At 45.7% G+C, this 27,314-nt stretch overlaps 1 protein-coding gene across 1 annotated transcript in view; it reads left to right on the top strand.

Annotated features, from left to right (window-relative positions):
* Positions 1–2,574: 2,574 nt before the first annotated feature.
* pola1 (polymerase (DNA directed), alpha 1) overlaps positions 2,575–27,314 on the top strand; it is a 293,912-nt gene continuing 269,172 nt past the window's right edge. Inside the window, exons 1-10 of the mRNA XM_078232528.1 lie at positions 2,575–2,654; positions 6,982–7,106; positions 8,087–8,183; positions 8,326–8,406; positions 8,721–8,836; positions 10,670–10,732; positions 10,864–10,965; positions 12,367–12,589; positions 23,484–23,619; positions 26,743–26,921. Of these exons, the coding sequence (XP_078088654.1) occupies positions 2,612–2,654; positions 6,982–7,106; positions 8,087–8,183; positions 8,326–8,406; positions 8,721–8,836; positions 10,670–10,732; positions 10,864–10,965; positions 12,367–12,589; positions 23,484–23,619; positions 26,743–26,921 (1,165 nt within the window). The 5' untranslated portion in view covers positions 2,575–2,611. The remainder of the gene's footprint in view (positions 2,655–6,981; positions 7,107–8,086; positions 8,184–8,325; positions 8,407–8,720; positions 8,837–10,669; positions 10,733–10,863; positions 10,966–12,366; positions 12,590–23,483; positions 23,620–26,742; positions 26,922–27,314) is intronic.

Genomic DNA, 27,314 nt, shown 5'->3' with positions numbered 1-27,314 from the left:
CCCCCTCCAATGTGTCTCTCCCTCCCCCCCCCTCCAATGTGTCTCTCCCTCCCCCCCCCTCCAGTGTGTCTCTCCCTCCCCCCCCCTCCAATGTGTCTCTCCCTCCCCCTCCTCCAATGTGCCTCCCGCTCCCCCTCCAATGTGTCTCCCCCTCCAATGTGTCTCCCCCTCCCCCCCTCCAATGTGTCTCCCCCTCCCCCCCTCCAATGTGTCTCCCCCTCCCCCCCCTCCAATGTGTCTCCCCCTCCCCCCCTCCAATTTGTCTCCCCCTCCCCACCCTCCAATGTGTCTCCCCCTCCCCACCCTCCAATGTGTCTCCTCCTCCCCCCCCTCCAATGTGTCTCTCCCTCCCCTCCCCTCCAATGTGTCTCTCCCTCCCCCCCCCCTCCAATGTGTCTCTCCCTCCCCCCCCCTCCAATGTGTCTCTCCCTCCCCCCCCCTCCAGTGTGTCTCTCCCTCCCCCCCCCTCCAATGTGTCTCTCCCTCCCCCTCCTCCAATGTGCCTCCCGCTCCCCCTCCAATGTGTCTCCCCCTCCAATGTGTCTCCCCCTCCCCCCCTCCAATGTGTCTCCCCCTCCCCCCCTCCAATGTGTCTCCCCCTCCCCCCCCTCCAATGTGTCTCCCCCTCCCCCCCTCCAATTTGTCTCCCCCTCCCCACCCTCCAATGTGTCTCCCCCTCCCCACCCTCCAATGTGTCTCCTCCTCCCCCCCCTCCAATGTGTCTCCCCCTCCCCACCCTCCAATGTGTCTCCCCCTCCCCACCCTCCAATGTGTCTCCCCCTCCCCACCCTCCAATGTGTCTCCCCCTCCCCACCCTCCAATGTGTCTCCCCCTCCCCACCCTCCAATGTGTCTCCCCCTCCCCCCCTCCAATGTGTCTCTCCCTCCCCCCCCCCAATGTGTCTCACCCTCCCTCCCCCAATGTGTCTCTCCCTCCCCCCCCCTCCAATGTGTCTCTCCCTCCCCCCCTCCAATGTGTCTCTCCCTCCCCCCCTCCAATGTGTCTCTCCCTCCCCCCCCTCCAATGTGTCTCTCCCTCCCCCCCTCCAATGTGTCTCTCCCTCCCCCCCTCCAATGTGTCTCTCCCTCCCCCCCCTCCAATGTGTCTCTCCCTCCCCCCCTCCAATGTGTCTCTCCCTCCCCCCCTCCAATGAGTCTCTCCCTCCCCCCCCTCCAATGTGTCTCTCCCTCCCCCCCTCCAATGTGTCTCTCCCTCCCCCCCCTCCAATGTGTCTCTCCCTCCCCCCCCCTCCAATGTGTCTCTCCCTCCCCCCCCTCCAATGTGTCTCTCCCTCCCCCCCCTCCAATGTGTCTCTCCCTCCCCCCCGCCAATGTGTCTCTCCCTCCCCCCCCTCCAATGTGTCTCTCCCTCCCCCCCCCTCCAATGTGTCTCTCCCTCCCCCCCCCTCCAATGTGTCTCTCCCTCCCCCCCCCTCCAATGTGTCTCTCCCTCCCCCCCCTCCAATGTGTCTCTCCCTCCCCCCCCCTCCAATGTGTCTCTCCCTCCCCCCCCCTCCAATGTGTCTCTCCCTCCCCCCCCCTCCAATGTGTCTCTCCCTCCCCCCCCCCCTCCAACGTGTCTCCCCCTCCAATGTGTCTCCCCCTCCCCCCCTCCAATGTGTCTCCCCCTCCCCCCCTCCAATGTGTCTCCCCCTCCCCCCCCTCCAATGTGTCTCCCCCTCCCCCCCCTCCAATGTGTCTCCCCCTCCCCCCCCTCCAATGTGTCTCCCCCTCCCCCCCTCCAATGTGTCTCCCCCTCCCCCCCCTCCAATGTGTCTCCTCCTCCCCCCCTCCAATGTGTCTCCTCCTCCCCCCCCTCCAATGTGTCTCCCCCTCCCCCCTCCAATGTGTCTCCCCCTCCCCCCTCCAATGTGTCTCCCCCTCCCCCCTCCAATGTGTCTCCCCTCCCCACCCTCCAATGTGTCTCCCCCTCCCCACCCTCCAATGTGTCTCCCCCTCCCCCCAATGTGTCTCCCCCTCCAATGTGTCTCCCCCTCCCCCCCTCCAATGTGTCTCCCCCTCCCCCCCCTCCAATGTGTCTCCCCCTCCCCCCCCTCCAATGTGTCTCCCCCTCCCCCCCCCTCCAATGTGTCTCCCCCTCCCCCCCCCTCCAATGTGTCTCCCCCTCCCCCCCCCCTCCAATGTGTCTCCCCCTCCCCCCCCTCCAATGTGTCTCCCCCTCCCCCCCCTCCAATGTGTCTCCCCCTCCCCCCCCCCCTCCAATGTGTCTCCCCCTCCCCCCCCCTCCAATGTGTCTCCCCCTTCCCCCCCTCCAATGTGTCTCCCCCTCCCCCCCCCTCCAATGTGTCTCCCCCTCCCCCCCCCTCCAATGTGTCTCCCCCTCCCCCCCCCTCCAATGTGTCTCCCCCTCCCCCCCCCTCCAATGTGTCTCCCCCTCCCCCCCCCCCCTCCAATGTGTCTCTCCCTCATTGGTAACAGACTGGCAGTAACTGCAGGCTGCCTTGATCAAACATGGCCGCGCTCTATTTTGCGCCCTCCCTACCCGCGTGCTGCGGGGTGACGTCCTTCCGACCCAGCGATTTCATTCATTTTTTTTTAGTTCCGGAGGATTTGGCGCCAGATTTCGGTGTGGATCAACAGCGGGCCGGAGGATGGCTCCGGAAAGGGAGGCTGGAAGCGAGCCTGGGCAGCAGGGTAATGGAGGGTTGCAGGGGGTGAATGAATGAGTGCGGTATCCAGGCAGTACAGATAGTGCTGGTGTCCAGCAGCTATATACCGTGTCTTACTGATACATATGATTGTATCGGAGCTGAGGATGCACCCTCTAGGTTAATAGGCTTGTCGGACCCGGGGGGGCAGTGTCCCAGACCCCGGGGGGCAGGGTGCCAGGCCCAGGGCAGTGTCCCAGACCCAGCTGGTGCACTGGCACCAGGTCCCTGCTGCAGGTCTGTGTCTCGTGTCTCACTGTTCTCCATCCAGCTGATGTCTGCCACATGAGTGCGCAGCCAGTGCCTGCTTTTTTTTCCTTTTAATTCTTGATTCACTCTCTCGCACGGTCACTTTAAACTCGATTGAACTTCGCTGAAGTGTAGCTGGTGAACACAGGAAGTTTGAGTTATCACATGATTTAATTGCTTCCCTCCTCCCTGACCTGGCAGTGCAGTGACACTTGTGTTTGTTGATGGTATATCATTGAGTGAAACTCTTGGTGATACGGCACAGCTGCCAAAAGTCGCTGCTTTATGTTTTATTTTCCCTGTCCATTCTTTTTCTAAAGCAAATCCCTCAAATGGCAATATTTCTGTGCAGCTGATTAATTTATAACACAAGTATTCTTACGATTGTATGTTTTAATGATCACTCTTCAGTAGATTTGTATCAAGTAATCCACCAATAGACCTGTAGTGAAAACGTGGTGGCTAATTTCAGGATAACCACAGAATCTTAGACAAGTTGTCACTCTTGGGTAGAGTGAGCTGCCACCATTCTGATTGGTTTAAGATTTCAATGTAATCTGATTCATGCTTAAAGTACTCCACATTTTTGCAGAAGTTTGAATTTTTCAGTACTCTGTTGTAAATGCTCCTCTAGCAATAACCCAACTGTCCTTCTCTAAGGATGATGGTGTAAGGACTCAAGCAGAATAGTTATTTTGCCATGCTGCAAAGTCAGGAGCGATTGAAGAGATTGAATTTTCAGTGTCAGCTCTCTTGCAGTAAACATTGTGTTCCCATTTAAGATCTTGCTTTTGCATGTATAATCACATTAACTTTTCCAATATACTTTGAATACTGCTCCAAAGAGACACGTTACCAAAGCTTTTTGTCTTTCACTCATCAGGACAAACACAAGAATACCAAGTTTCAAGCAATCACACAGCTGAAAAGAGTGCTGATTGGTTGGCAAGTTGACTCTGATTGGCTAATGCAGCATATCTTTTTGAACTGATAGCAGCATTCTGTTGGTGGTAAATGCCATTCGCATGGCCATTGCTGAGATGATTGGTTTCCAACAACCATGACCATCTTCCTTTGTGCTAGGCATGACTCCAACCAATAGGGAGTTCCCCCTGATTCACATTGACCTCAAATTTTCCTTGGCGCTCCTTGATGTCATACTTGGTCACATGCTGCCTTGATGGCATGGACAGTCACTCTCGCCTTACCTCTGCAATTCAATTCCTTCGTCCATGTTTGGACCAAGGCTGTAATGAGGCCTGGAGCCAAGTAACCCTGGCAGAACACAACCTGAGCAGCACAGTGAGTTGCTGAGTAGGTGCTGTTTGATAGTACTGTCAGCAATATCTCTATCACTTTGGTTGAGAGTGGACTGATGATCATTGAACTGGAGTCTGTTTGGTTCATTTCAACTGGTCAGTTGTTTTAACCCAAAATTAAACTGGTTGGATTTATTTAGCTTTATATGGACAAATGGACCTGGACAATTTTCCATATTGACACACATGTTGTAGCCCTAGTGGAAAAGGTTAGCTAAGGGTGCTATTAGTTCTGTAGTACAAGTCTGCAATGCTACAACCACGATGCTGTAGGTGCCCTTGGCCTTTACTATTGTGGTCAGGCATTTCTGGTGATTAAATGCGGTGAATCACATCCGCTGAAGACTGGCTTTTGTGATTTGGGGCCTCAGGAGGAGGCTGACATGCTTCTAGTTGAAGCTGGTTTCAATTGCTTCAGTCATCTCCTTTTTACTTGCTTGGAGAACTCTGACATCGAGGATTTTTAGAAATTCATTTACGGGATGTGGGCATCACTGGCTGGGTCAGCATTTATTGCTCATCCCTAGTTGCCCTTCAGAAAGTGGTGGTGAGCTGCCTTCTTAAACTGCTGCAGTCCCTCAGTGTAGGTACACCCATAGTACTGTGAGAGAGGGAATTCCAGCATTTTGACCCAGCGACAATGAAGGAGCGGCGATATATTTCCAAGTCAGGATGGTGAGTGACTTGGAGGGGAACCCAAATAATTTGCTGCCGTTGTCCTTCTAGATGGTATGGTCGTGGATTTGGAAGTTGCTGCCGAGGGAACCTTAGTGAGTTCTTGCCGTGCATCTTGTAGATGGTGCGAAAGGCTGCCACTGTTTGTCAGTGGTGGAGGGATTGAATGCTTGTGGAAGGAGTAACAATCAAGCAGGTTGCTTTGTCCTGGATGGCGTCAAGTATTGTTGGAGCTGCACTCATCCAGGCACGTGGAGAGTATTCCATTACACTCCTGACTTGTGCCTTGTAGATGGTGGACAGGCTTTGGGGGATCAGGAGGTGAGTTACTTGCTGCAGGGTTCCTAGCTTTTGACCTGCTCTTGTAGTATTTACATGGCTAGTTCAGTTCAGGTTCTGGTCAGTGGACTCCCAGGACGTTGGTAGTGGGGGATTCACCGATGGTAAAGCCTTTGAATGTCAATGGTGGGTGGTTAGATCCTCTCTTGTTGGAGATGGTTATTTGCCTGGCACTTGTGTTGCACGAATGTTACTTGCTACTTGTTAGTCCAGGCCTGGATATTGTCCACATCTTGCTGTATTTGGATATGAACTGCTTCAGTATCTGAGGAGTCGCAGAGTTTGCATAGCCTCTTCCTCATGTTAGTTGTTCAGTTTCAAGACTGGATATGGCAGGACTGCGGAACTTTGAACTGATCTGTTGTTTGTGGAATTGCCTAGTTTTGTCAATTGTGTGCTGCTTTCACTGTCAAGCATGCATGTAGTCCTATGTTGTTTCACCAGGTTGGCACCTTTATATTTGGATATGCTTGGTGCTGCTCCTGGTATGCTCCCCATTGAACCTGAATTGGTTTGCTAGCTTGATAGTATTGGTAATGAGGGCTATGAGGCCACAAATTGTGGTTAAATGTAATTCTACTGCTGCTGCTGATATAAGTTTATTTATTAGTAGCACAAGTAGGCTTACATTAACACTGCAATGAAGTTGCTGTGAAAACCCATAACTTCTTAAGGATGCCCAGTTTTGAATGCCAAGATTGGTTCTGAATCTATTCCATTCATCATGATAGTGCAGGAAGGCATGATGGAGGGTTGAAAATGTGTGAAGATGGAACTTCATCTCCACAAGGACTGCATGGTCATTTCAAACAACATTAGTAACACATATGCACCAATGATAGGTAGATTGACAAAAAAGAAGTCAAGTTGGGTTTTCCTTCTGGTTGGATTTCAGAACTTGGCTCGTTCATTCAGTGGTGCTTCTGAGGCACCTTTGGTGACCGTCATTGAAGTCCCCCATTCAGAGTAACATTTTAAAAATTTATTTGACAGGCTGTGGGTCTCAGAGGCTAGGCCTGGATTTATTGCCCATCACTAATTGACCTTCAGAGGGTGGTGGTGAGCTGCTGCCTTGAACCACTGCAGTCCATGTGTACACCCACAGTACTGTTAGGGAGGAAGTTCCAAGTTTTTGACCTGGTGATGGTGAAGGAGCAGTGATATAGTTCCAAGGCAGGAGAGTGTGTGATTTGGAGGGAAGTTTGCAGATGGTGGTTTTCCCATGCACCTGCTGCCCTTGTCCTTCTAGGTGGTAGAGACCAGGGATTTAGGAGGTGCAATTGAAGGAGGCTTGAAGTTTTACAATCATCTGTTAGTTTAATGGTTAGGATAAGTGAGACCAACTTTTTATCCATTTAACTATTTAAATTCCTCCTGAATGAATCCAAATTTTCAGATTCAGCCAGTGTCTGCAATGAAAAGTGATCTAATTTGAGAGCTAAGTTTTCTATAGATGCAACATAATTTTAAAAATTCATTTATGTGACATGGATGTCATTGGCTAGGCCAACATTTATTGCCCCTGAGAAGATGGTGGTGAGTTGCTGCCTTGAGCCACTGCTGTCCATCTGGTGTGAAGTGACGCTCACAAAATCATAGAATATCTGCATAGAGTACAGAAGGAAGCTATTTGGCCCATCAAGTCTATGTCAGCTCTTAGCAATCCAGTTTGTTCCACCCCACATCATTGTGGATTAACGTATGATCTCATTTTGAATTTAATTTCTCAAGATGGTGCTGACTCTTGTGGCTTGGCAACAACACGCTCCAAACGTAATCGCAAAGACAAAGGAGGACGAGTGGCAGCTCTGGAACGTCTGAAGAAGGCCAAGGCTGGCGAGAAAATAAAATATGAGGTAAACTGGATAATTTGAAATTTTAAGGAGCCAATTTGATCGGGGTGGACATTGTATTTCCAGCTAAGGAGAGATGCAGGTTAACTCTCAAGTTCTGATCATTAAATTTCCAAACTAATGTTCTCCATTAGGTACTTGTGTTGATGAGGAAACCAAAGTCATGTGACTAATATGGGTGGATTCATGTGTGGCACAATGGTTAGCACTGCTGCCTCACAGCGTCACGGACCCAGGTTTGATTTCCAGCTTGGGTCTCTGTCTGTGTGGAGTCTGCACGTTCTCCCCGTGTCTGCGTGGATTTCCGTCGGGTGCTTCGGTTTCCTCCCACAGTAAAAAAGTCGTGCTGGTTAGGTGCATTGGCCGTGCTAAATTCTCCCTCAGTGTATCTGAACAGAGTGTGGCGACTAGGGGGTTTTCATAGTAATTTCATTGCAATGTTAATGAAAGCCTACTTGTGATACTAATAAACTAAACTAAAGCTAATAGTTGATTAATTACCTATTGGTTACCTATGGGTGAAATAGCATCTGTAATGATTATCAAAGATTCTATAGCTGAGGTGGTAGGCAGTGTCCTTTGTAGATGTGATCTAAAACTCTGACTGTTACATTGCTTCACAATTGCCAGGGTTCAGGACCTCACAGAGCATGTACCAAAGCCTCTCATATGGAAGTGTGAGTTGTCAGTGGTTTTGCCTCATAAATAGGGTAGGTTTGAAGTCTGCAAATGCAGTCCAAGGAGTTACATCTTAGATCAAGAAGTAAAACCACCAGGCTCATAATCTGACCGGACATGGAGAGAAAGATTAGGATTCTCAGTACATGGCTGGAAGGCTAGTGTAGAAGAGAGGGTTTCAGACTCCTGGGACACTGCGATTACCTTCGGGCCCAGGGAAAGTTGTGCTATTAGGACGGAGTTCTAGTTTAAGTGAAGTCCACTTCTTTTTCCATGTGGTACAACATGAATCTCCTGTCCTTCAGGTAGAAAATATCTCCAATGTTTATGAGGAACTCGATGAAGATCAGTACTCCAAACTTGTATGTGAACGCCAGGATGACGACTGGATTGTGGATGATGGTATGTAATTCAATTCTCTCTTTACATCGGAGCAGTGGCTCCTTCTCAGACTTGATGGGAGTCACTTGTGTAAGTACCTTTCCTTCTAAGTAAGATATTTTTACTATTATTGTTGAAAACTTGTTAATATTGTGTTTGCCAGATGGGATTGGTTACGTGGAAGATGGTCGTGAAATTTTTGATGATGATTTGGAGGAAGATGTCTTTGATGCAAAAAGCAAAGGTAAGCATTCGGCAATGAAAACCGAGACTGCTGGAAATTCTCAGCAGATCGGGCAGTATGAATGGATTGAGAAACTGAGTTCATGTTTCAGGTCAATGATTTTTTTGTCAGAACTTAAAGAAGTTAGAAGTTAGTAATAGTTTTCAACAAGTACAGAAACAGGGCACTTACCTGAAACTGACAGCAACTCTGTTTCTCTCCCCACAGATGCTGCCTTACCGCAATATTTCTGACATTTTTTCTCATTTAGATGTTGTCTTTTTGTTAAAATGCCTGCATACTGTTTACTACTCTGATGTGCGTTTTCTTTTCAGGGAAAGAAAAGCCCGGTGCAAAAAAAGACAAGAAAAATGCAAGGAGTATGATGGTTTCAAAACCCAACAACATCAAATCTATGTTTCTGGCCAGCACGACCAAGAAGAAAGCTGAGGTATGGCACCATTTCTTTGTAGTAAATGAGATCCATGTCTGCTGCTTTTCCCATAATTTGTAGATTTATTTTTTCTCCACCTCTTTTTTTCCTTTTCGCAAGCTCCAATTCTTGGCGAGCTGTTGGAAGCAAAATGCTAATAATACTTGGGCAGGAGCTTCCCTGTTACGTTTTGCAGAGACATGCTTATTTTTGGGTCAATATGGGAAAGCATTAATGTTGTAATAAATAAAAGCATAATACTGCAGATTCTGAAAATCTGAAATGAAAATAGTGTGGGGCATACGCAACAGATCAGGCAGCATCTGTGGAGCGACAAACAAAATTGACAGAGATTTGAGTCGACTATGACTCGCGTATGGAGAATTGCATGTCCCAAACCTCTAATTGAAGAAGTAGCGGTTGGAGCTGTATTGATGACCAGGAGGCAGAGCCTGGGCATGATTCTCTCCCCCTGGGGGGATGTAGTCACCTGTGCACCTCTGGCAGGTTCTACTTGCAGGTGCATGTCTTGGGGACCTGTCGTGATTCACATCGGAGTGCCCTCACCCCAACGTGAACGGACAGTTAGGCATAAATGTCTAGTAATGACATTTAAACTTATTCAAATATGGATCCCGCTGTTGAACATCGGGATACCCGTTATGTCATTGGATGATTGGAATGGGAAATCCCACTGGCGTAAACCATGTTTTGGGATTCCCACTGGATTTCCTGCCCCCGCCACCGATCCGGCCCCTTGAAAACAGGAGCAGAAATCCCTCCTCCTTCCGACTAATTACTCACCACCCAGGTTTTCATCCGAGCCTCCGTGTTAGCTGACGTTCTAAATTGTTTCTTCCCCTTTCTTTCAAATTCACCATTATTGCCCCAGCCTCTTCAAACAGCCTTGATCATTCCGTCCTTGCAGATCAGCCCATCTTCCATTCTTTTTTTTCATTCCTCTCCAAAGTACAGGAATAATTTGTTGCCTCCACAATCTGTGCGCATCTTTCCTTCAATTGCAAGTTTGAATCTCTCCAAGTAGGTTTCTGCCTCCCCACAGGACTGAACTAGCACTGATCACAAACTACATCCTTTAGGACTGTGACTTTGGTGCATTCTCTCATTTTGTCATCCTTGCCCCCTCTACAGCTTTTGACACAGCTGACTATATCATCCTGTAGTCATCCTGACTATCGCCCAATACATTTGCCTACCAATTGTAACTAGAACGTCACCAGCAGTTCCTTTCTTGCTGTAGTGCCTTTATTTCCAGGGGCCATCAAGGATCTAACCTTGTCTGTTCTCTCTCTCTTTCTCTCCCCCCCCCCCGCCCTCTCTTCTCCCCCCCCCCCCCCCCCCCCCCCCCCACCCACCTCACATTGACACACTGACCCCTAGCAGCACCATCCACATCCACAGGCATGCCTCCTCCACTGGCTGTGTTGCAAGATTGCTTGTTTGACATCTGTTTTTGTTTTATCCTGCTATACAGTCCCTCCGAGCTCTCCATTCCTCTGGCTGACACTTGACAAACTGTACATCTCCCTCCTCCCTTCACCCATCCTCTTGAATTCCTATCCTTAACCTCTGCCATTCCAACTAACCCCTCCTTTTAAGATCGTCATTGAAACCTACCTCTTTGACCAAGCTTTTGGGCACCCCTCCAACAATCTTGAACTGAGAGCTGATTTTTGGTTAGGGCGACAGCTTGGCACATTTTTCTGTACCAGGGACATTATAAATGCAAGTTATGATTCAGTGACCATTCTGAGGCAATAAGGGGTTCCAGGTATATTTATACATCTCTGTTGTAAATGATTTTTGTTCAATTTTGTAATCCTCTTGCAGAAAGATGTTGACCTCTCCAAGGATGATCTACTGGGAGACATACTTCAGGATCTCCATGCAGAGGTATAGAGCCAAATCATGTTTGAATTATTTTGGATAATTGCATTGCGTTCTGTGACTTGCTTATTCCCTCTTCTTGTTTTGTTTTCCATCTTTTGCAATTGTGTTTATATATTAATGTTTGAACTTAACAGGCATCTTCACAACCTGCACCACCGCCTGCTGTAGTTTTGAAGAGGAAGAAGCCTGCTGGAGTATCAGCGAATCCATTTTCTGTCAAACCATCCACCCATAAGGTACTTCAGTAACTGACTTTGACACGTTAAAAAAATCATCTGCACGTCTTGAATTGGAAAGCGACCAGCAAAATCTCTGACGCTGCCTCATTGTGACTGCTTCTGATTGTTGAAATAAATCTGGGACATATGTTCCTAGCTGTTCTTTTAACGTCTTTTATTAGCGCACGTACATTTTTTTGGGTGTCTAATTTAAAATACCGCTTTATTGATAACCCGATTTTCTAAAAGCATTTTGAGCCCTTCTCTGCAGAATTTTCAATGCATATATATTCCAATTCTGCTTCTCTCTGGTGTAATCGAATATCAGGATGTGAGGCACCTTGCAAACTACTTTACATGGTCTTGAAGACCAAACATGTACCCAACTGAGGCCGTTATAATTATGCTTTGAGAAGAGGCCACTGTCCACAAGATTCTAAGGTGTCGCTCATGTGAAATGTAAATTCAGCAAAACGTTTTGCATAGTGTGGAGTTAAATTATTTTCCAGTGTTTCATGTCATTTTACTGTCACATGGTTAACTGTCTTCAGAGTGTTTGATGGTGATCTCTGGCTCTCTAGGTCTCAAGAGAGACAGAGAAGGGACGTGGCCTGTAGTATTCATTCATTATTTATTTATTATTGTCACAAGTAGGTTTACATTAACGCTGCAATGAAGTTAGTGTGAAAATCTCCTGGACGCCACACTCTGGCGCCTGTTCAGGTACACTGAGGGAGAATTTAGCATGGCCAATGCACCTAAACAGCACGTCTCTCGGACTGTGCGAGGAAGCTGAAGCATCCAGAGGAAACCCACACAGACACGGGGAGAATGTGCAGACTCCGCACAGACAGTGACCCAAGGCAGGAATCAAACTAGGATCCCTGGCACTGAGGCAGCAGTGCTAATCACTGTGCCACCATGCTGCCCTCAATGTAGTACATGATGCCACCAAAATTTGAGGCAGGTAGGTAAACGCACAAGAAATGATTAGATGATTTCCGCTGTCCCCACCAGCCAGCCAGCCGTCATTGGGTTTTGTAATGAGTAAATTGCTAGAGGAAGGGAAGACTGCTTACAGCGCAGGCGTTCCCTGGTTTTGTAGGGAGAGGGTGATGATTTGTGGGAGTGTAGAGGGGGGAAAATTGAATCCTATAAAAGGAATGAGGAGAGAAAGTTTGAGTAAACAAATGGCAATAAAGCAGTAAACCAGCGAGAGCAGTTAGAAACCAGAGAATGGAGACTACAGCTGATCTTTAACAACCCCTGACACCCTCCTTCCAATATTTTGATCTTTAATTGTGACTATCATGCTCATCGCTTCAATATCACAATTCTTCAGGTAATATTTGTGCCAGTTCAATTCTTGGCTATTTCCAAATAAAGTTCCGGTTTGCATTTCTTTTTTTTTTATGGAAGCCTCAGGTTTCTCCAGTCCTCAATTCTAATCACCAGAACAAATCTGTGAGGAAAGCAGTTGTTGCTGAGGAAGTGGCCAATGTTGTGGATTCAGTCCAGCCTGTTCCTGGGAGTTCCTCTGTCAAACAAGTGACTGTGAAACAAGAAGGAAAGAGGGTGGAATCGGGAGAAAAAAGGGACCGTCTGGAGGATGTGATTGTAAAAGAAGAGGAATTGGCTGAAGGTATAAAACTTTTATTTATATATTATCCTTTGTCTACTGAGGGCAGTGAGTCATGCTGTGTTCTTGTTTCAAGGGTTATGAGCAACCCACTAATGGAATATCTGGTTGACTAATTGTTTGTGTCTAATTCCAAACTGTAAGGTATTTAATTAATCAGAATCTAATGGATATTGTGACCCTGTTATCCAGGTGCATGTAGCTTTGTTTTGGTACACTCTTAATCTGTGGGTATTTCTCCATATAACCCAGCTCTATTTGGTTCAACTTGTATCTTTATTTACGTGTCTGTGATATTGCCACAATGACTAGCAAACCTAGAGGAGTATTTTTGTACACGTGACTGTATAACCCACACTTATCAAGTCCATTTCTGCTGTTGTGCTTTTTATTTTGATCCTGGGATGTGGATCATGCTGGAAAAGTCACATTAACTTCCTGTCCCCCCTCGCCCTGAGAAAATGGCAATGGGACTCCTGTAACTGCTGTGGTTCTTGTGGTGTTAGTGTTTCCACAAAGGTATTGGATAGGGAATTCTAGGACATTGTTCCCAGCGACGTATCAAAATGATGTATGACTTGGAGGGAAACTTGAAGGTAATGGTGTTTCCAACATAGAATCAGAGAATCCCTACAGTGCAGAAGGAGGCCATTCAGCCCATCAGGTCTGTATCGACCACAATCCCACGCAGGCCCTATTCCCGTAACCCCACACATTTACCCTGCTAATCCCCCTGACACTAGGCTCAATTTTAGCATGGCCAATCAACCTAACCCGCACATCTTTGGACTGTGGGAGGAAATCGCAGCACCCGGAGGAAACCCATGCAAACACGGGGAGGACCTGCAAACTCCACGCAGACATTGACCAAGGCCGGAATCAAACTCTGGTCCGTGGCGCTGTGAGGCAGCAGTGCTAACCACTGTGCCGCCATGCCACCAATTGTTGCTGTATCTTTCATGGTGGTAGAGGCTGCTGGAGTGGGAGTTGAAGTAAATTGCACAGCCTATACAGTATGCCTTTGATGGCATCGGGAGGAAGGGGTGGAGGAGGGTATTGATATGGATCAATTGAGCTTCTGGTCAATGGTGCCACTTAAGGTGGAGTTGGCAGGAGGCTTGGCAATGTTGATGCTGTTGAAGGGCAAGGAAAAATGATTAGATTTTCTCTTGTTGAAGGTAATTAAAATTTTCATGTCATTACTGATACTTGTGTGTATTTGTCAGCCCAAAGCTGATTTTATGCCGTTTGTAAATGGATCTGAAGACTGGACGTCAATGAAGAGCCCTTCTGTTGAAGTTGTAATTGAGGGAAGGTCATTGATGAAGGAGGTGGGCTGGAGATTTTGCCTTTGAGGAACTCTTTCAGTGATGTGGCTGTGATATCCTTTACAGTTAGATATAATTCCAGCTGTTCCTTTTCACAATTTTGTTAGGGCTCTGTTGTGCTGCACTCAGTTGAATGCTGCACCTCCTCCTCTGGTGTATTTGGTTTTTATTCCCTCGTTTCAATGAAGAATATGATGAGGTTTGCAGCTCGGTGGCTCCTGAATCGAGTGTCTGAGTCGGTGCCACTGTCTACTCCTTTCATCACCTCACTGATGGTTTGGAGGAAGTTGATTGGATGATAATTGGCCAAGTTGGATTTATCCAGTTTATGTGCATAGGCCCTACCCCAGCAATCTCCCATATTGGCTGGTGGGTGCCAGTATAACAGCTACACTGGAGCAGCTTGGTTGAGGAGCAGCTAACTCTGGTAACCATATCTTCTGCTCTGCAGCCAGTGTCTATTGTCAGATCCATTGTCTCTGCTGTGTTCAGTGCTGCACAAAGTGACATTGAATAAACTGAGTTGTCTGGACAGATTGAGTGAATTAGGCACTAAGCACTATAACTGCTCCCTAGACTTGGATTATTTATAATTGTTCATTGTCGGTTGATTAATAATCAGCAAAATAGCTTTTAAAAGGTATAATTTTTTAAGAATGAGTGTGTTGTTGGCTGTGTCTGGCGAGAGAGTTCTTTGAACTCGCTGCTAACAGTGGGATGTGACTCCGCTGAGCCCTTCTCTCTTGCAATGGTTTCACTGCACTTCTTGTAATCTGGATTTTGTTCCAACAGCACACACTGGTCCCACTGGCAGGTAACATATTGAGCCGCTTTACCAAGGTTCTGTAACATAATTGGGCACGCTGGTTCAGTCCAGTTGCACACGATTACTTGAGAAAGCATGGGAGGGAGGGGAAACGATAACCTCGTGGTATTATCGCTAGATTATTCATCCGGAAACTCAGCTAATGTTCTGAAATCCGGGACCCGAGTTTAAATCCCGCCATGGCAGATGGTGGAATTTGAATTCAATTAAGAATCTACTGATGATCATGAAACCATTGTCGATTGTCGGAAAAACCCATCTAGTTCACTAATGCCCTCTAGGGAAGGAAATCTGCCGTCCTTACCCGTCTGGCCTACATGTGACTCCAGAGCCACAGCAATGTGGTTAACTCTCAACTCCCCTTGGGTAACTAGGGATGGGCAGTAAATGCTGGCCAGCCAGTGATGCCCATGACCCATGAATGAATATAAAATAAAATGAATTAGTAAAATCCTCTTGTGGTCTTTTTCTTTGTCATCCATTTTCCTGGTGGCGAAGCGAAGAAAAGCCACCTCCTAGAAACGGTACATGATGGCGCCAGTGGCCAGTTTAGACCTCCCCTAGCCTTAGCTTCAAATGTGCCGAGCACTTAATATTACCGGTATATCTTTATCCACAAACTAATTCTACCACCATCTTTGTACATTGGCAATACGATAGAATTGATGACACCAATATACAATTAAGCTTTCAAGTTAAGATTATTGAATGGAGCGTTTTGCTAATGTGACAGAACAACAAAACTCCAAGAAGAGTATTGGAAAATAGCAAAAAGGACTGCAGAAAATCCACCGGAGAATAGGAGGCAAAAAGATGAGATGGAACAAAGGCCCAAACATTGAAGAGAAAGAAGTAGTTAAGAAGATAGGAGGGAAATTCGATTCAGACTCTGGATTGAGAACAGATTTTGATTTTTGGAGAACAAGCTGACTTTTTGGCTTTGAATTCCAGGTCTAAGGCTGATGGATAATGAAGATTTTGGCTGACTTTCTGATTTGAATGCAGTACTGTAGACTGGGTACTTTAAAAATTTGTGCACTGCCAAAGTTTATAAATTCCCCGTCAGCACATAAATGAGAAGAGTTGTACTGGGTTGCAGTGTTTTTGTTTCCCTATTAGATTTTGACCTATGACGCCCTTTAGCCTGGGTACTAAAATAAATGTGTACCCAATGCCTTTTACAGCATGTCAGTGCTTCCTCGAGCTAATTCGCTATCATGGTGATATGTAAGTAGTAAATGAAAGGAGAGTTGGGGAGAGGTTGCGTGGAATGGTGGTTGAGTAGTTGCAATACACTCCACATACAGAGGACGTCAGGGAAAACATCTCATTGACCTTCAGTGTTGTTCTGGACATCAGTGTATCTGAGCAATTGATGACAGGGGAAGTGGGAAATGTGAATTTTGACTCCTTCACTGTGGTTTTTCATTCAGCGGCCACTGGGTGGTGGTAGAACAAAGCTTAGCGATTGCAGTGCTAAAGGATGTTTGATTATGACACAAAGCTTCCTGAGAAAAGGCCTGTGTTGTATAATTAGATGAAAATATTGATGTGAACTAATTTGAGACGTATCCCATTCTGTACCACATGTCACGCAAATATAGCTCTGTGAATACTGAATCACTTTGGAGCTGGGTTTTATAATTGTCGAGGAATGGGGAAAAAATAAACTCCAGGAAGTGTGTCACTTTGTATTCTTTGAAGGTGCAATCATTTGGAAATTATTATACAGCTGTCTCTATCCTCGTTTAATGTGGGAGAATCACTTAGTGGCTCTGTGGTTCATACCTAAGTTCTTAACAGGTACAGATTCACTTCTTGCCATGCAGGTGGCACGGTGGCAGAGTGGTTAGCACTGCTGCCTCACAGCGCAGAGACTCGGGTTCAGTTCTCGCCTCGGGTCACTGTCTGTGTGGGGTTTGCACGTTCTCTCTGTGTCTGCGTGGGTTTCCTCCGGGTGCTTAGTTTTCCCCCCACAGTCCAAAGATATGCTTATCTTAGGAACTTAAGAGGGAAATTAGAAGAGCAAGAAGGGGTCATGAGAAGGCCTTGGCAGACAGGATAAAGGAAAACCCCAAGGCATTCTACAAGTATGTTAAGAGCAAGAAGATAAGATGTGAAGGAGTAGGACCTATCAAATGTGATGGTGGGAAAGTCTGTATAGAACCGGTAGAAATAGCAGAGGTACTCAATGAATACTTTACTTCAGTATTCACAGTGGAAAAGGGAAGAGATTGCTGAGCCTCTGGTGATGATCTTTGCGTCATCAATGGAGACGGGAGAGGTTCCGGAGGATTGTGGATGTGGTTCCGTTATTCAAGAAAGGGAGAAGAGAGAGCCTGGGAAATTATAGACCAGTGAGTCTAACCTCAGTGGTTGGTAAGTTGATGGAGAAGATCCTGAGAGGCAGGATTTATGAACATCTGGAGAGGAATAGTATGATCAGAAATAGCCAGCACGGCTTTGTCCAAGGCAGATCATGCCTTACGAGCCTAATTGAATTTTTTGAAGATGTAACTAGACACATAGACGAGGGAAGAGCGGTAGATGTAGTTTATATGGATTTCAGCAAGACGTTTGATAAGGTACTCCATGCAAGGCTTATGGAGAAAGTGAAGGGGCATGGGATACAAGGGGACATTGCCTTGTGGATTCAGAACTGGCTTGCCCACAGAAGGCAAAGAGTGGTTGTAGATGGGTCTTTTTCAGCATGGAGGTCGGTCACCAGTGGAGTGCCCCAGGGATCTGTTCTGGGACCCTTGCTCTTTGTGATTTTTATAAATGACCTGGATGAGGAAGTGGAAGGATGGGTTGGCAAGTTTGCTGATGACACAAAGGTTGGAGGTGTTGTGGATAGTGTAGAGGGATGTCAGCAGTTGCAACGAGACATAGATAAGATGCAAGACTGGGCGGAGAAGTGGCAGATGGACTTCAACCCAGTTAAGTGTGTGGTGGTTCATTTTGGCAGGTCGAATAGGATGAAAGAATATATTATTAAGGGTAAGACGCTTGGCAGTGTGGAAGATCAGAAGGATCTTGGGGTCCGGGTTCATAGGACGCTCAAAGCAGCGTCGCAGGTAAAGGCTATGGTTAAGAAGGCGTATGGAATACTGGCCTTCATCAATAGAGGAATTGTGTTTAGAAATCAGGAGATAATGCTGCAACTGTATAGGACCCTGGTCAGACCTCATCTGGAATCATGGAAACCCTACAATACAGAAAGAGGCCATTCGGCCCATTGCGTCTGCACCGACCACAATCCCACCCAGCCCTACCCCCATATAATTTACCCGCTAATCCCTCTAATCTACGCATCCCAGGACACTAAGGGGCAATTTTAGCATAGCCAATCAACCTAACCTGCACATCTTTGGACTGTGGGAGGAAACCGGAGCACCTGGAGGAAACCCACGCAGGCACGAGGAGAATGTGCAAACTTCACACAGACAGTGACCCAGCCTGGAGCTGTGAAGCAGCAGTGCTAACCACTGTGCTACCGTGCAGCCCCACTGGAGTACTGTGCCCAGTTCTGGTTGCCTCATTACAGAAAGGATGTGGAAACCATAGAAAGGGTGCAGAGGAGATTTACAAGGATGTTGCCTGGATTAGGTGGCATGCCTTATGAGGATAGGTTGAGAGAGCTAGGTCTTTTCTCCTTGGAGAGGCGAAGGATGAGAGGTGACCTGATAGAGGTGTATAAGGTGGTGAGGGGTATTGATAGAGTGGATTCTCAGAGGCTTTTACCCAGGGTTGAAATGGTTGCCACAAGAGGTTTAGGGTGCTGGGGAGTAGGTACAGAGGAGATGTTAGGGGTAAGTTTTTCACTCAGAGGGTGGTGGGTGCGTGGAATCGGCTGCCGGTAGTGGTGGTGGAGGCGGATTCGATAGGGTCTTTTAAGAGACTTTTGGATAAGTTCATGGAAGTTAGTAAGATAGAGGGTTATAGGTAAGCCTAGTAGGTAGGGGCATGTTCGGCGCAACTTGTGGGCCGAAGGGCCTGTTTGTGCTGTAGCTTTTCTATGTTCTATATGCAAGTTAGGTTGATTGGCCGTGCTAAAGTATCCCTTAGTATACCATATGTAGGTTAGGGAGATTAGCGGGGTAAATATGTGAGGCTACGGGGATGAGGTCTGGGTAACGTTCGGGGAGTCGGCACAGACTGGATGGACCGAATGGCCTCCTTATGCACTGTAATGTTTCTGTTCTGTGATATTGTTTCAGAAGAGCTTTTTATTAAAAGGAATAGATTTCTACTTAACAAGTAAGTGAAGTCACTGGCTGTTTATTTTGACTAAAACAACCCGTAACATTTTGCAATCTCAGGCTTGGATTTCTCCTTTCTCAAAAGTTATTTTGAATCTGGTGCCAGATCATGGGGATCTCCAGATTTCAGGCAACAGTGATGTAATTGATTAAGGTAAACAACCAATCACAGTGAAGTATTCTAACATACAGCAAACCAGGAAGTAAAATGCACTGATTAACCTTCACTTTTTAGTATTATTATCGGGAGTGAAGTCAGTTATTCTACTTTACACGTGGGATTAAGCTAGGAACTGAAATATTTTTTAAAAAAGTCAAACATGTTTTTCTTCATAATAGAAAAATTCAACACTCCTAAAGTATAAAATTAGTTTTCCCAGGCCAGAGCTTTTTCAGCGGTAATTATGCAAAGAGTATGCTTTTAAAAGTAGTTACACATCATTGAACAAAATGTAATTTTTTAAGGGCTTGTGCAGCAAGACTAATAGCTTGAAGGACAAGTTTCCTCAGTTCAGTTAATCATAGAAACCCTACAGTGCAGAAGGAGGCCATTCGGCCCATCGAGTCTGCACCGACCACAACCTCACCCAGGCCCTACCCCCACATATTTACCCGCTAATCCCTCTAACCTATGCATTTTAGGATTCTAAGGGGCAATTTTTAACCTGGCCAATCAACCTAACCCACACATCTTTGGACTGTGGGAGGAAACCGGAGCACCCGGAGGAAACCCACGCAGACACGAGGAGAATGTGCAAACTCCACACAGACAGTGACCCGAGCCGGGAATCGAACCCTGGACCCTGGAGCTGTGAAGCAGCAGTGCTAACCACTGCGCTACCGTGCCGCCCTACTGCGCTACCGTGCCGCCCTGTTATTTGTAATTGATTGAGGATGAATGAGACCTATGCATTTGATAAAGAGTCACTTAATGGGCTTGCCACCAAAGTTGAGGCTTATGGGATAAATGGGATAGTGGCAGCATGGAAATGAAGTTGCCGAAGTGACAGCAACTAGAGTGGTGGTGAACATTTTCTTCTGGGCTAGAGGAAGCTTTGTGCGGAGTTCCCCAGGGAGCAATACTAGAACTGTTGCCTTTCTTGATGTATATTGCTGACCTCATCTTGGGTGTGTGGGGCTATTCCAAAATGTATGTAGGTACAAAACTTGCAAGGAGGATAGTGATGGTTGAGTAGGTGAACACAAGACAATGTAATGCAGAGAAACGTGAAATCATCCATCTTGGTGGGAAAAATGAGGAAAGGAAAAATAAATATCTTTTTATTGGGTTCTTTGCCTAAAGATGGGTCTGACCCATAGTGCCAATCTCCCCCATGGGTAGCACAAGGAGGCAGATCCCAAATCTATCCTAGCTGGAACAGGAATTGAGACCTGTGTGGTTGGTACCAATCAGATCCACATCCAGCCCCTGAGAAGCCCAAGTTGTTTGTATGTGCCTGGTAGCCTGGATCTATGTTTAGTGATGCTGAGGCTCCAGTTTATTGCCATCACATGGCTAACCAGGAATCAGTCTCTCTCACAATGTCTGCCGTTGGCATATGTTGAAAGGATTTACAAGTTGATGCAATCTTTTTGTCTGTGTTTTGAATACGCCTTCCTTGGCCATCAAGTCCCGAAGTTAGACTTGAACCTGGAGTTTCTGGCTCAGATGCAAAGATGCCACCCATTACGCTACATTTGTACCCAAAATAACCTCAAGGGGTGCAGGAACAGAGCTTGGATACCAAATAATTTAAGGTGGCAGGGCAGTTTGGGAAAGTGGTTAAAAAGGCATATGGGCTTTATAAATAGAGACATATGCCAGAATTTTACCGCCTCGCCCGCCCAAGCCTCGTAAGATCCTGCCTGAGGCCGATGGAGAATGCCGTTCTGCAAGCCTTGCCCACCCTGATTCTGGGGCGGGTGTGCTGATAAAATTCCAGCCATGTACAACAGTGAGGAAATTATGCTGAACCTTTTGTAGAACACTGGTTCAGCCTCAATTAGTGTATTGTGTCCAATTCTGGGCACCGCCATCTTGGAAGGATATGAAGAGGGTACAGAAAAGATTTGAGTGGTTCCTGGGATGGCAGATTTCAGTTGAGTGAATAGATTGGAGAATCTGGGCTTGTGTTCCTTGGGGAAGAGAAAGTTGAGAGGAAGTTTGATGGAGGTTATGATGGGTGTTGAGACAGGAGTAGATGGAAAGAAACTGTTCCATTGTTGGAAGGGTTGAGAACCAGACAAACAGCAGGGGTTCCAATACTGAGCCCTGCAAAACACCACTTGAAACAGCTTTCCAGTCGCAGGGACAGCCATCGACCCTTGTTTCCTGTTGCCATGCCAACTTTGGATCCAATTATTCTGTACCTCATGGGCTTTTACTTTTTTAACTAGTCTGCCAAGTGGGAACTTGTTAAATGTCTTACTAAAATCCATGTAGACAACATCGACTGCAGTACCCTCATCGATCCTCCTGGTCACTTCCTCAAAGAGCTCAATCAAACTTGTAAGACATGACCGTCCCTTCACAAATCCATGCTGACTATCCCTGATTAGTTCATGCCTTTCTAAGTGATTTCATTCAATCTCTCAGGATTGATTCTGAAAATTTGCCCACCACCGAAGTAAGACTAACTGGCCTATAATTGTTTGGCATTTCCTTTGTACCCTTTTAAAACAATGGAACTACATTTTCATTCTTCCAGTCCTCCGGCACCTCTCCTATTTCTAGTGAAGATTGGGAAATAATCCTCAGAGCATCTGTTATTTCCTCCCTGACGTCCTTCAATATCCTAGGGAATAATCCATCTGGCCTGGCAACTTATCCACTTTCAAGGATCCCAACTCCTTCAACACTCCTCTCTCGTTATGATGATTTTATCCAGTATTTCACGCTGCTCCTTTTGATTGCTATATCCGCATCATTCCTTTCCTCTGTGACTATGGAGACAAAAAATTCATTTAAAACTCTTCCCATTTCCACTGCATCTTCACACAAGTTCCCTTCTTCATGTCTGATAGGTCCCACTTTTTCCTTAACTTCCTTTTGCTCTTTCTATACTGATAAAACATATTTGGATTTTCCTTAATCTTGCTTGCTAATATTTTTTCATGCCCTCTCTTTGATTTCCTTATTTCTTTTATACTTGATCCCTGTACTTTCTATACTCCTCTGCAGTGTTTGAGTTTTTTTTGTGGCTATGATAAGCTTTTTCTGTTTAATCATCCCCTATATTTTTCTAGACACCCATGGGGGTCTAGATTTGGTAGCACCATTCTTATTTTTGGAGGGGACATGAGAGCTTTGTACCCCAGGGAACTCACTTTTTAATGCTTCCCACTGATTTATCCTTTAGCTGTCTTGTGCAGTCCACCTCAGCCAAATCACTTCTCAGTTTTGTAAAATTTCCCTTCTCCCAGTTTAAAACTTTTACTTTTGATTTATCTCTGTCCTTTTCCATAACAATACTAAATCTAACCAAATTGTGGTCACTATCCCCAATATGGTCACCCACCTGCCCATCTTCATTTCCCAAGACTAATTCCTGAATTACGTCTCCTCTTGTTGGGCTTGTCGCGTATTTTCTTGGATACAGTACATGATTGTTTTCATCCGCAATTCCCCTTGTATTGTTTGAAACCTTGTTGATATTGGGATAGTTAAAGTCTCCTACTATTATTGCCCTCTTATTCCTACAGGCAGAAAGAAGTTTGTATACACACATGTTCTTCTATCTCCCCTTCACTATTGGGGGGGGTCTGTAGTATACTCCTAGTAGTGTGACTACCCTGTTTTCTTTTATTCCTAAGCTCAACCCATAAAGCCTCATTTGTTAACTGTTTAGAATATCATCCCTTCTCTCAACTGCAATTGATTCTCTAACCAGTAATGCTACCCCCCTTCTTTTTTGTCACCCACTCTATCCTGCCTGAAAACTCTATATCCAGGGATAATGAGCAGCCAATTTTGCCCCTCTTTTAGCCAGGTTTCCGTTATGGCAATGACATCATGGTGCCGTCATCCTTGCTGTGTCCAGCTAATGGATTGGCCCAGATCACGGATTGAGCCTCGAACATCTCGATCTATTCCGATCGAGCAGTGTTCCGGAGAGAAGACAGGGTAATGGCACTATATTGCTGATTCGGAGAACTGGGGCAGACCAAATGATGGGCCAAATGGCTACCTCCTGTGCTTTGATGATCCCCCAATTCCGTGACTGATACAGGCTGGGAATATAGGTAAAAGTTAAAACTGTAGTTAAGCAGGGGCTGACATTTAAGGAGATACTTCATAACTTTCAATCAATTTTTTTATGTTACAGTATTGCGGAGGCTGGAAATACACAGTAGGTCTGGCAGCATCTCTGGAGGGAGTAAAACAGAGAAACATGTTAGAGATTCCCTGTTTAAACCTGAAAGCATCAGCATTGCACAACTCTTGTTTCTGTGTGTTTTGAGTTGTGAATTTTGATTTGCAGGTGACCCCTATGCAATGGAATTCAACGAGGGAGACTTTGATGAACCCATGGAAACAGAATCTGTCTCCACTGCAAAAATAGAACCTGACAAGAATATCAAAGTGGAGGAGCCAGAGGAGGAAAACAAGCCATCCGTGTAAGATGATGGGTGAAAAGAACATTTTGGGAAGATTACTGTGATATATTATGGAGGGTATTTTCATGAAAGGATGAAACAGGCACTAAATAGAAGCTGTAATAAGATAGTACCTAAACGTCTGCATGCAACTTTGCCTGGGGCACTGAACCAGACCTCTGCAAAGCTGCTACTTGAGTGTCAATTAGAAACTCTTTTTTTGTGGATCAGCATTAACATTCCCTGTGTGTCAGTGCATGTGCATGCAGCAAAGTGGAAATAACTGTGTGGGGAACAAATGGGCTGCTCACAACCAAAGCTCCCTTTTAAGATGCTCTCGTGTATGGCCATGCAGAAATCTGTGTCCGTGTAATGCAATGAAAGTCATTGCACAGCGAAGAGAAATGGGAGGGAACATTTTCTCCGTACATGTAGGCTTCACGCACTTGCTTTCACTGAACGTGTGGAGCACCTGACAGAGCAGTAGCTTTCAGGATTGCTTAGATCTAGAAAGATGTCATGTAGGTTCTCGGACATGGTACTGGAGGTCTTTGTGGTGAGATTCAAAGGGGGGAGGGATGTCCTGCACCTATAGTGGGGGCAGGAGTCCACTCTCCCCTCCTGCCCCCCTGTTAGGCAGCAGCTAGTGCTTCTCTGCCTGGCCTCCTGGCTTCCTCACAGACCAAAAGGGGGCACCCAGCAAGGTGTCCATGACCAAATCCTCCCTTTCTCCTGCAGACTCCTAATAGATAGAGTAGCACAGCACTGACTCTCTTTAGCTGAAGTTCTCAAGAGAATTTCCAAATTCCATGTTGATAGAGTGCTGATGAAATCTTGACAAATGCTACTAACGTGTTTCAAAGTCCTCTTCAAACCTCCAGAGCAGCAAGTGAGCAGTGAAAGGTGAAACGTGCCTTTATGTACTGCTCAAAATCCTCTGCAGCAACCTGTTTACTCTTGAATGAAACGTTATCCAGCAAGATGTCATGCTACCTCATTGATAAGCACTAGCAGAAAATTTTGAGGCTTTTGGCCCATTCACGATCTTCCAGACTGCCATTCTTGGCCTGCTTCGACTCTGTTGCCAAGATGTAAACTTCAACTAAACTGAATCTTGCAGGCTCTTTAAGACCTAAAAGGTGCCATTTAAAATTGCCCCTGTTAATTTTCAGAAATGCTGCTGGGCCAAATTAATGGGGTGTGAATCTGGTTTTGGGGGAAGATACAATTTTTGGCAAATGTTTAGAATCCCTTCTGTACAGAAGGAGGCCATTCGGCCCATCAAGTCTGCACTGACTCTCCGAAAGAGCATCTTATCCAAGCCCACCCCCCCACCCTATTCCGTGCATTTACCATGGCTAATCCACCTAACCTACACATCTTTGGACATTAAGGGACAATGTAGCATGGCCAATCCACCTAACCTACACACCTTTGGACTGTGGGAGGAAACCCAGAGGAAACCCACGCAGACACGGGAAGAATGTAGAAACTCCACACAGACAGTCACCCGAGGCTGGAATCAAACCCGAGTCCCTGGCACTGTGAGGCAGCAATGCTGACCACTGGTTGGAGCAACTGGGCTGATATTCTGGCTGTTGGAGTCTGGTCCGTAATTTTGTGAAGGGTAGTTTAGGGATACAAAACTAGTTCAAAGGTTTGGAGAAGAGATTAATATGCCAATGTTGATCAATTCATTTTCCCCTGTACTTGTGGCAGCCTTAAAAGTAATTGGAATATTAATGCACCTGCAGGATATGTGAATGAGAAGAAAAGTTTCATACTGATATTGTCTTCCTCATTCATAACCTGTGAGGTTTCCCTGTCATGTTCCACTTGGTATCTCTTCGGCTTTTGGCCACTTAATTTTGTACAAAGCTGCTGCTTCATACATGGAGATGCAAAAATAACTTACTCACAGGGACAGGGGTGTTCCATTCAGCCTTTGTGAGCTTGTTCTGTCATTCAGTGAGATCACGGCGCTCTGGACCCTAAATTCATTAATCCCTGTTGCTCATATCACTTGACGTCCTATGTAATCATAATCTTTCAATCTTCGGTATGGACATTTCAGTTGATCCAGCATTCACAGCTTTTTTGAAGAAGACTTCCATATTTTTGTGAAAAAATGTTTCCTAACTTCACTCTGTCTAATTTTAATATTATGCCCTCTTGATCCAGATTTCCCCAACAGGAATAGTAATTCTTCTGTAACCACCCTATCTGATCCTTTTTAAAAAATCATTTTAAATACCTCAATTAAATCACATCTCAACTACCTAACCACAAGGGAATAACAGCCAGGTTCATGCAACCCGTCCATTTAATTTAACCCTCTGAACCTTGGTTGTTATTCTGCTAAGTGTTCACTTCCAACACCAAAATATCTTTCCTGCATCCAAATAAATGCAGTTTTCCGATGAGGTCTGGCCATGGTTCTCTGTAATTTATCCCTCCCTTTTTATCCCACCCTTGGGTGAACATTCTATCAGCCTTTTTAATTACTCATTGCACCTGTGCATGAGCTTATAAAAGGATGGCACAAGGGCATTTAAATCCCTTTGCCCTTCCACTTGTAATCTCACCCCATTAAGGAAATACTCTGATTTATCTTTAATGGATCCATAATGGACGATTCTGTACTTTTCCGCATTAACTTCAATCTGTTATAATTTTGTTCAGTTACTTGGTTTGCCTGTGTGCCCCTTTGTAAAACTCTGTCCTCATCTGTACAAATTATTGTGCCTCCTAACTTATAGCCATCAACAAACCTGTATGTACAATTCTTCCTTCTAGTCAAAAATATATATGATGGAAAGCTGAGACCCCAGCTCTGGGGAACACCACTTGTCACGTCACAGCAATCGACCAATATTTCCTTTTCCCACACTTTGACTCCTTTCCCTCACACTAGTAGCCCATGTTGGAAGTTTCCCTCATTTGCAAGCTTCCTAATTTCTTGTGTATAACCCCTGTCAAATGACTCCAGGAAGTCCACATTGACAACATTCCGAGACATCCCTCTTTCCACCAAGGTAGGCCACATAAACTCTCCCAAATGATGCATTGTCGTCCCATCAATCTGCATTTTGCTCTTAAAGGAAGAAATTGTGCACATTTTAAAAGTTCTGACCTCTTGTTTAGAAACTCCACCTTCACTGAATTCTCTTGCTGGGATCGTATGGACCAAGGCGAAAATGATTCCGTGGTGGTTGAGGTGCAGGTAGATGCAAGTCGTTTGCCATTAGTAACTGGTTCAGAAGGAGAACAGGTATTCCGATTCTACTGGGTAGATGCTTACGAAGACCAGTATCATCAACCAGGTAATGGCAATATTTTTCGAAGGTTTTACTTATAAACCTGAAATACTGAATAATATCTCCTAAAATATACTGATAGAAATAGTTAGTAGATTGTTATACTTATATTGTTAAGTGTTTCATGTAATTATGTAACGCCAAATATGAATGCCTTATTAGTTAGTTGGTAACTTTAAGATTTATAGATATCTGTTACAAAGAAGAGATATATTGGACTTGAAAGTTTAACTCTATTTTGTGCTGAGTTTTTCCAGCATTTTCTGTTTTTATTTCCAGTTTCAAGCATCTGCAATATTGTGCCTTTATGTGCCTGTTGTTGGTTTGACCAAGAAATTGAATTATTTTGTAGTATATTACTCTGTTTCAAATAATTACTTCGTGTTTGTCTCAACTGCT

Source organism: Mustelus asterias, chromosome 17 (assembly GCF_964213995.1).
Source record: "Mustelus asterias chromosome 17, sMusAst1.hap1.1, whole genome shotgun sequence".
Lineage (NCBI taxonomy): Eukaryota > Metazoa > Chordata > Chondrichthyes > Carcharhiniformes > Triakidae > Mustelus > Mustelus asterias.
Note: the sequence above shows the minus strand (reverse complement) of the source record. Positions and strands in the feature narration are given on the sequence as shown.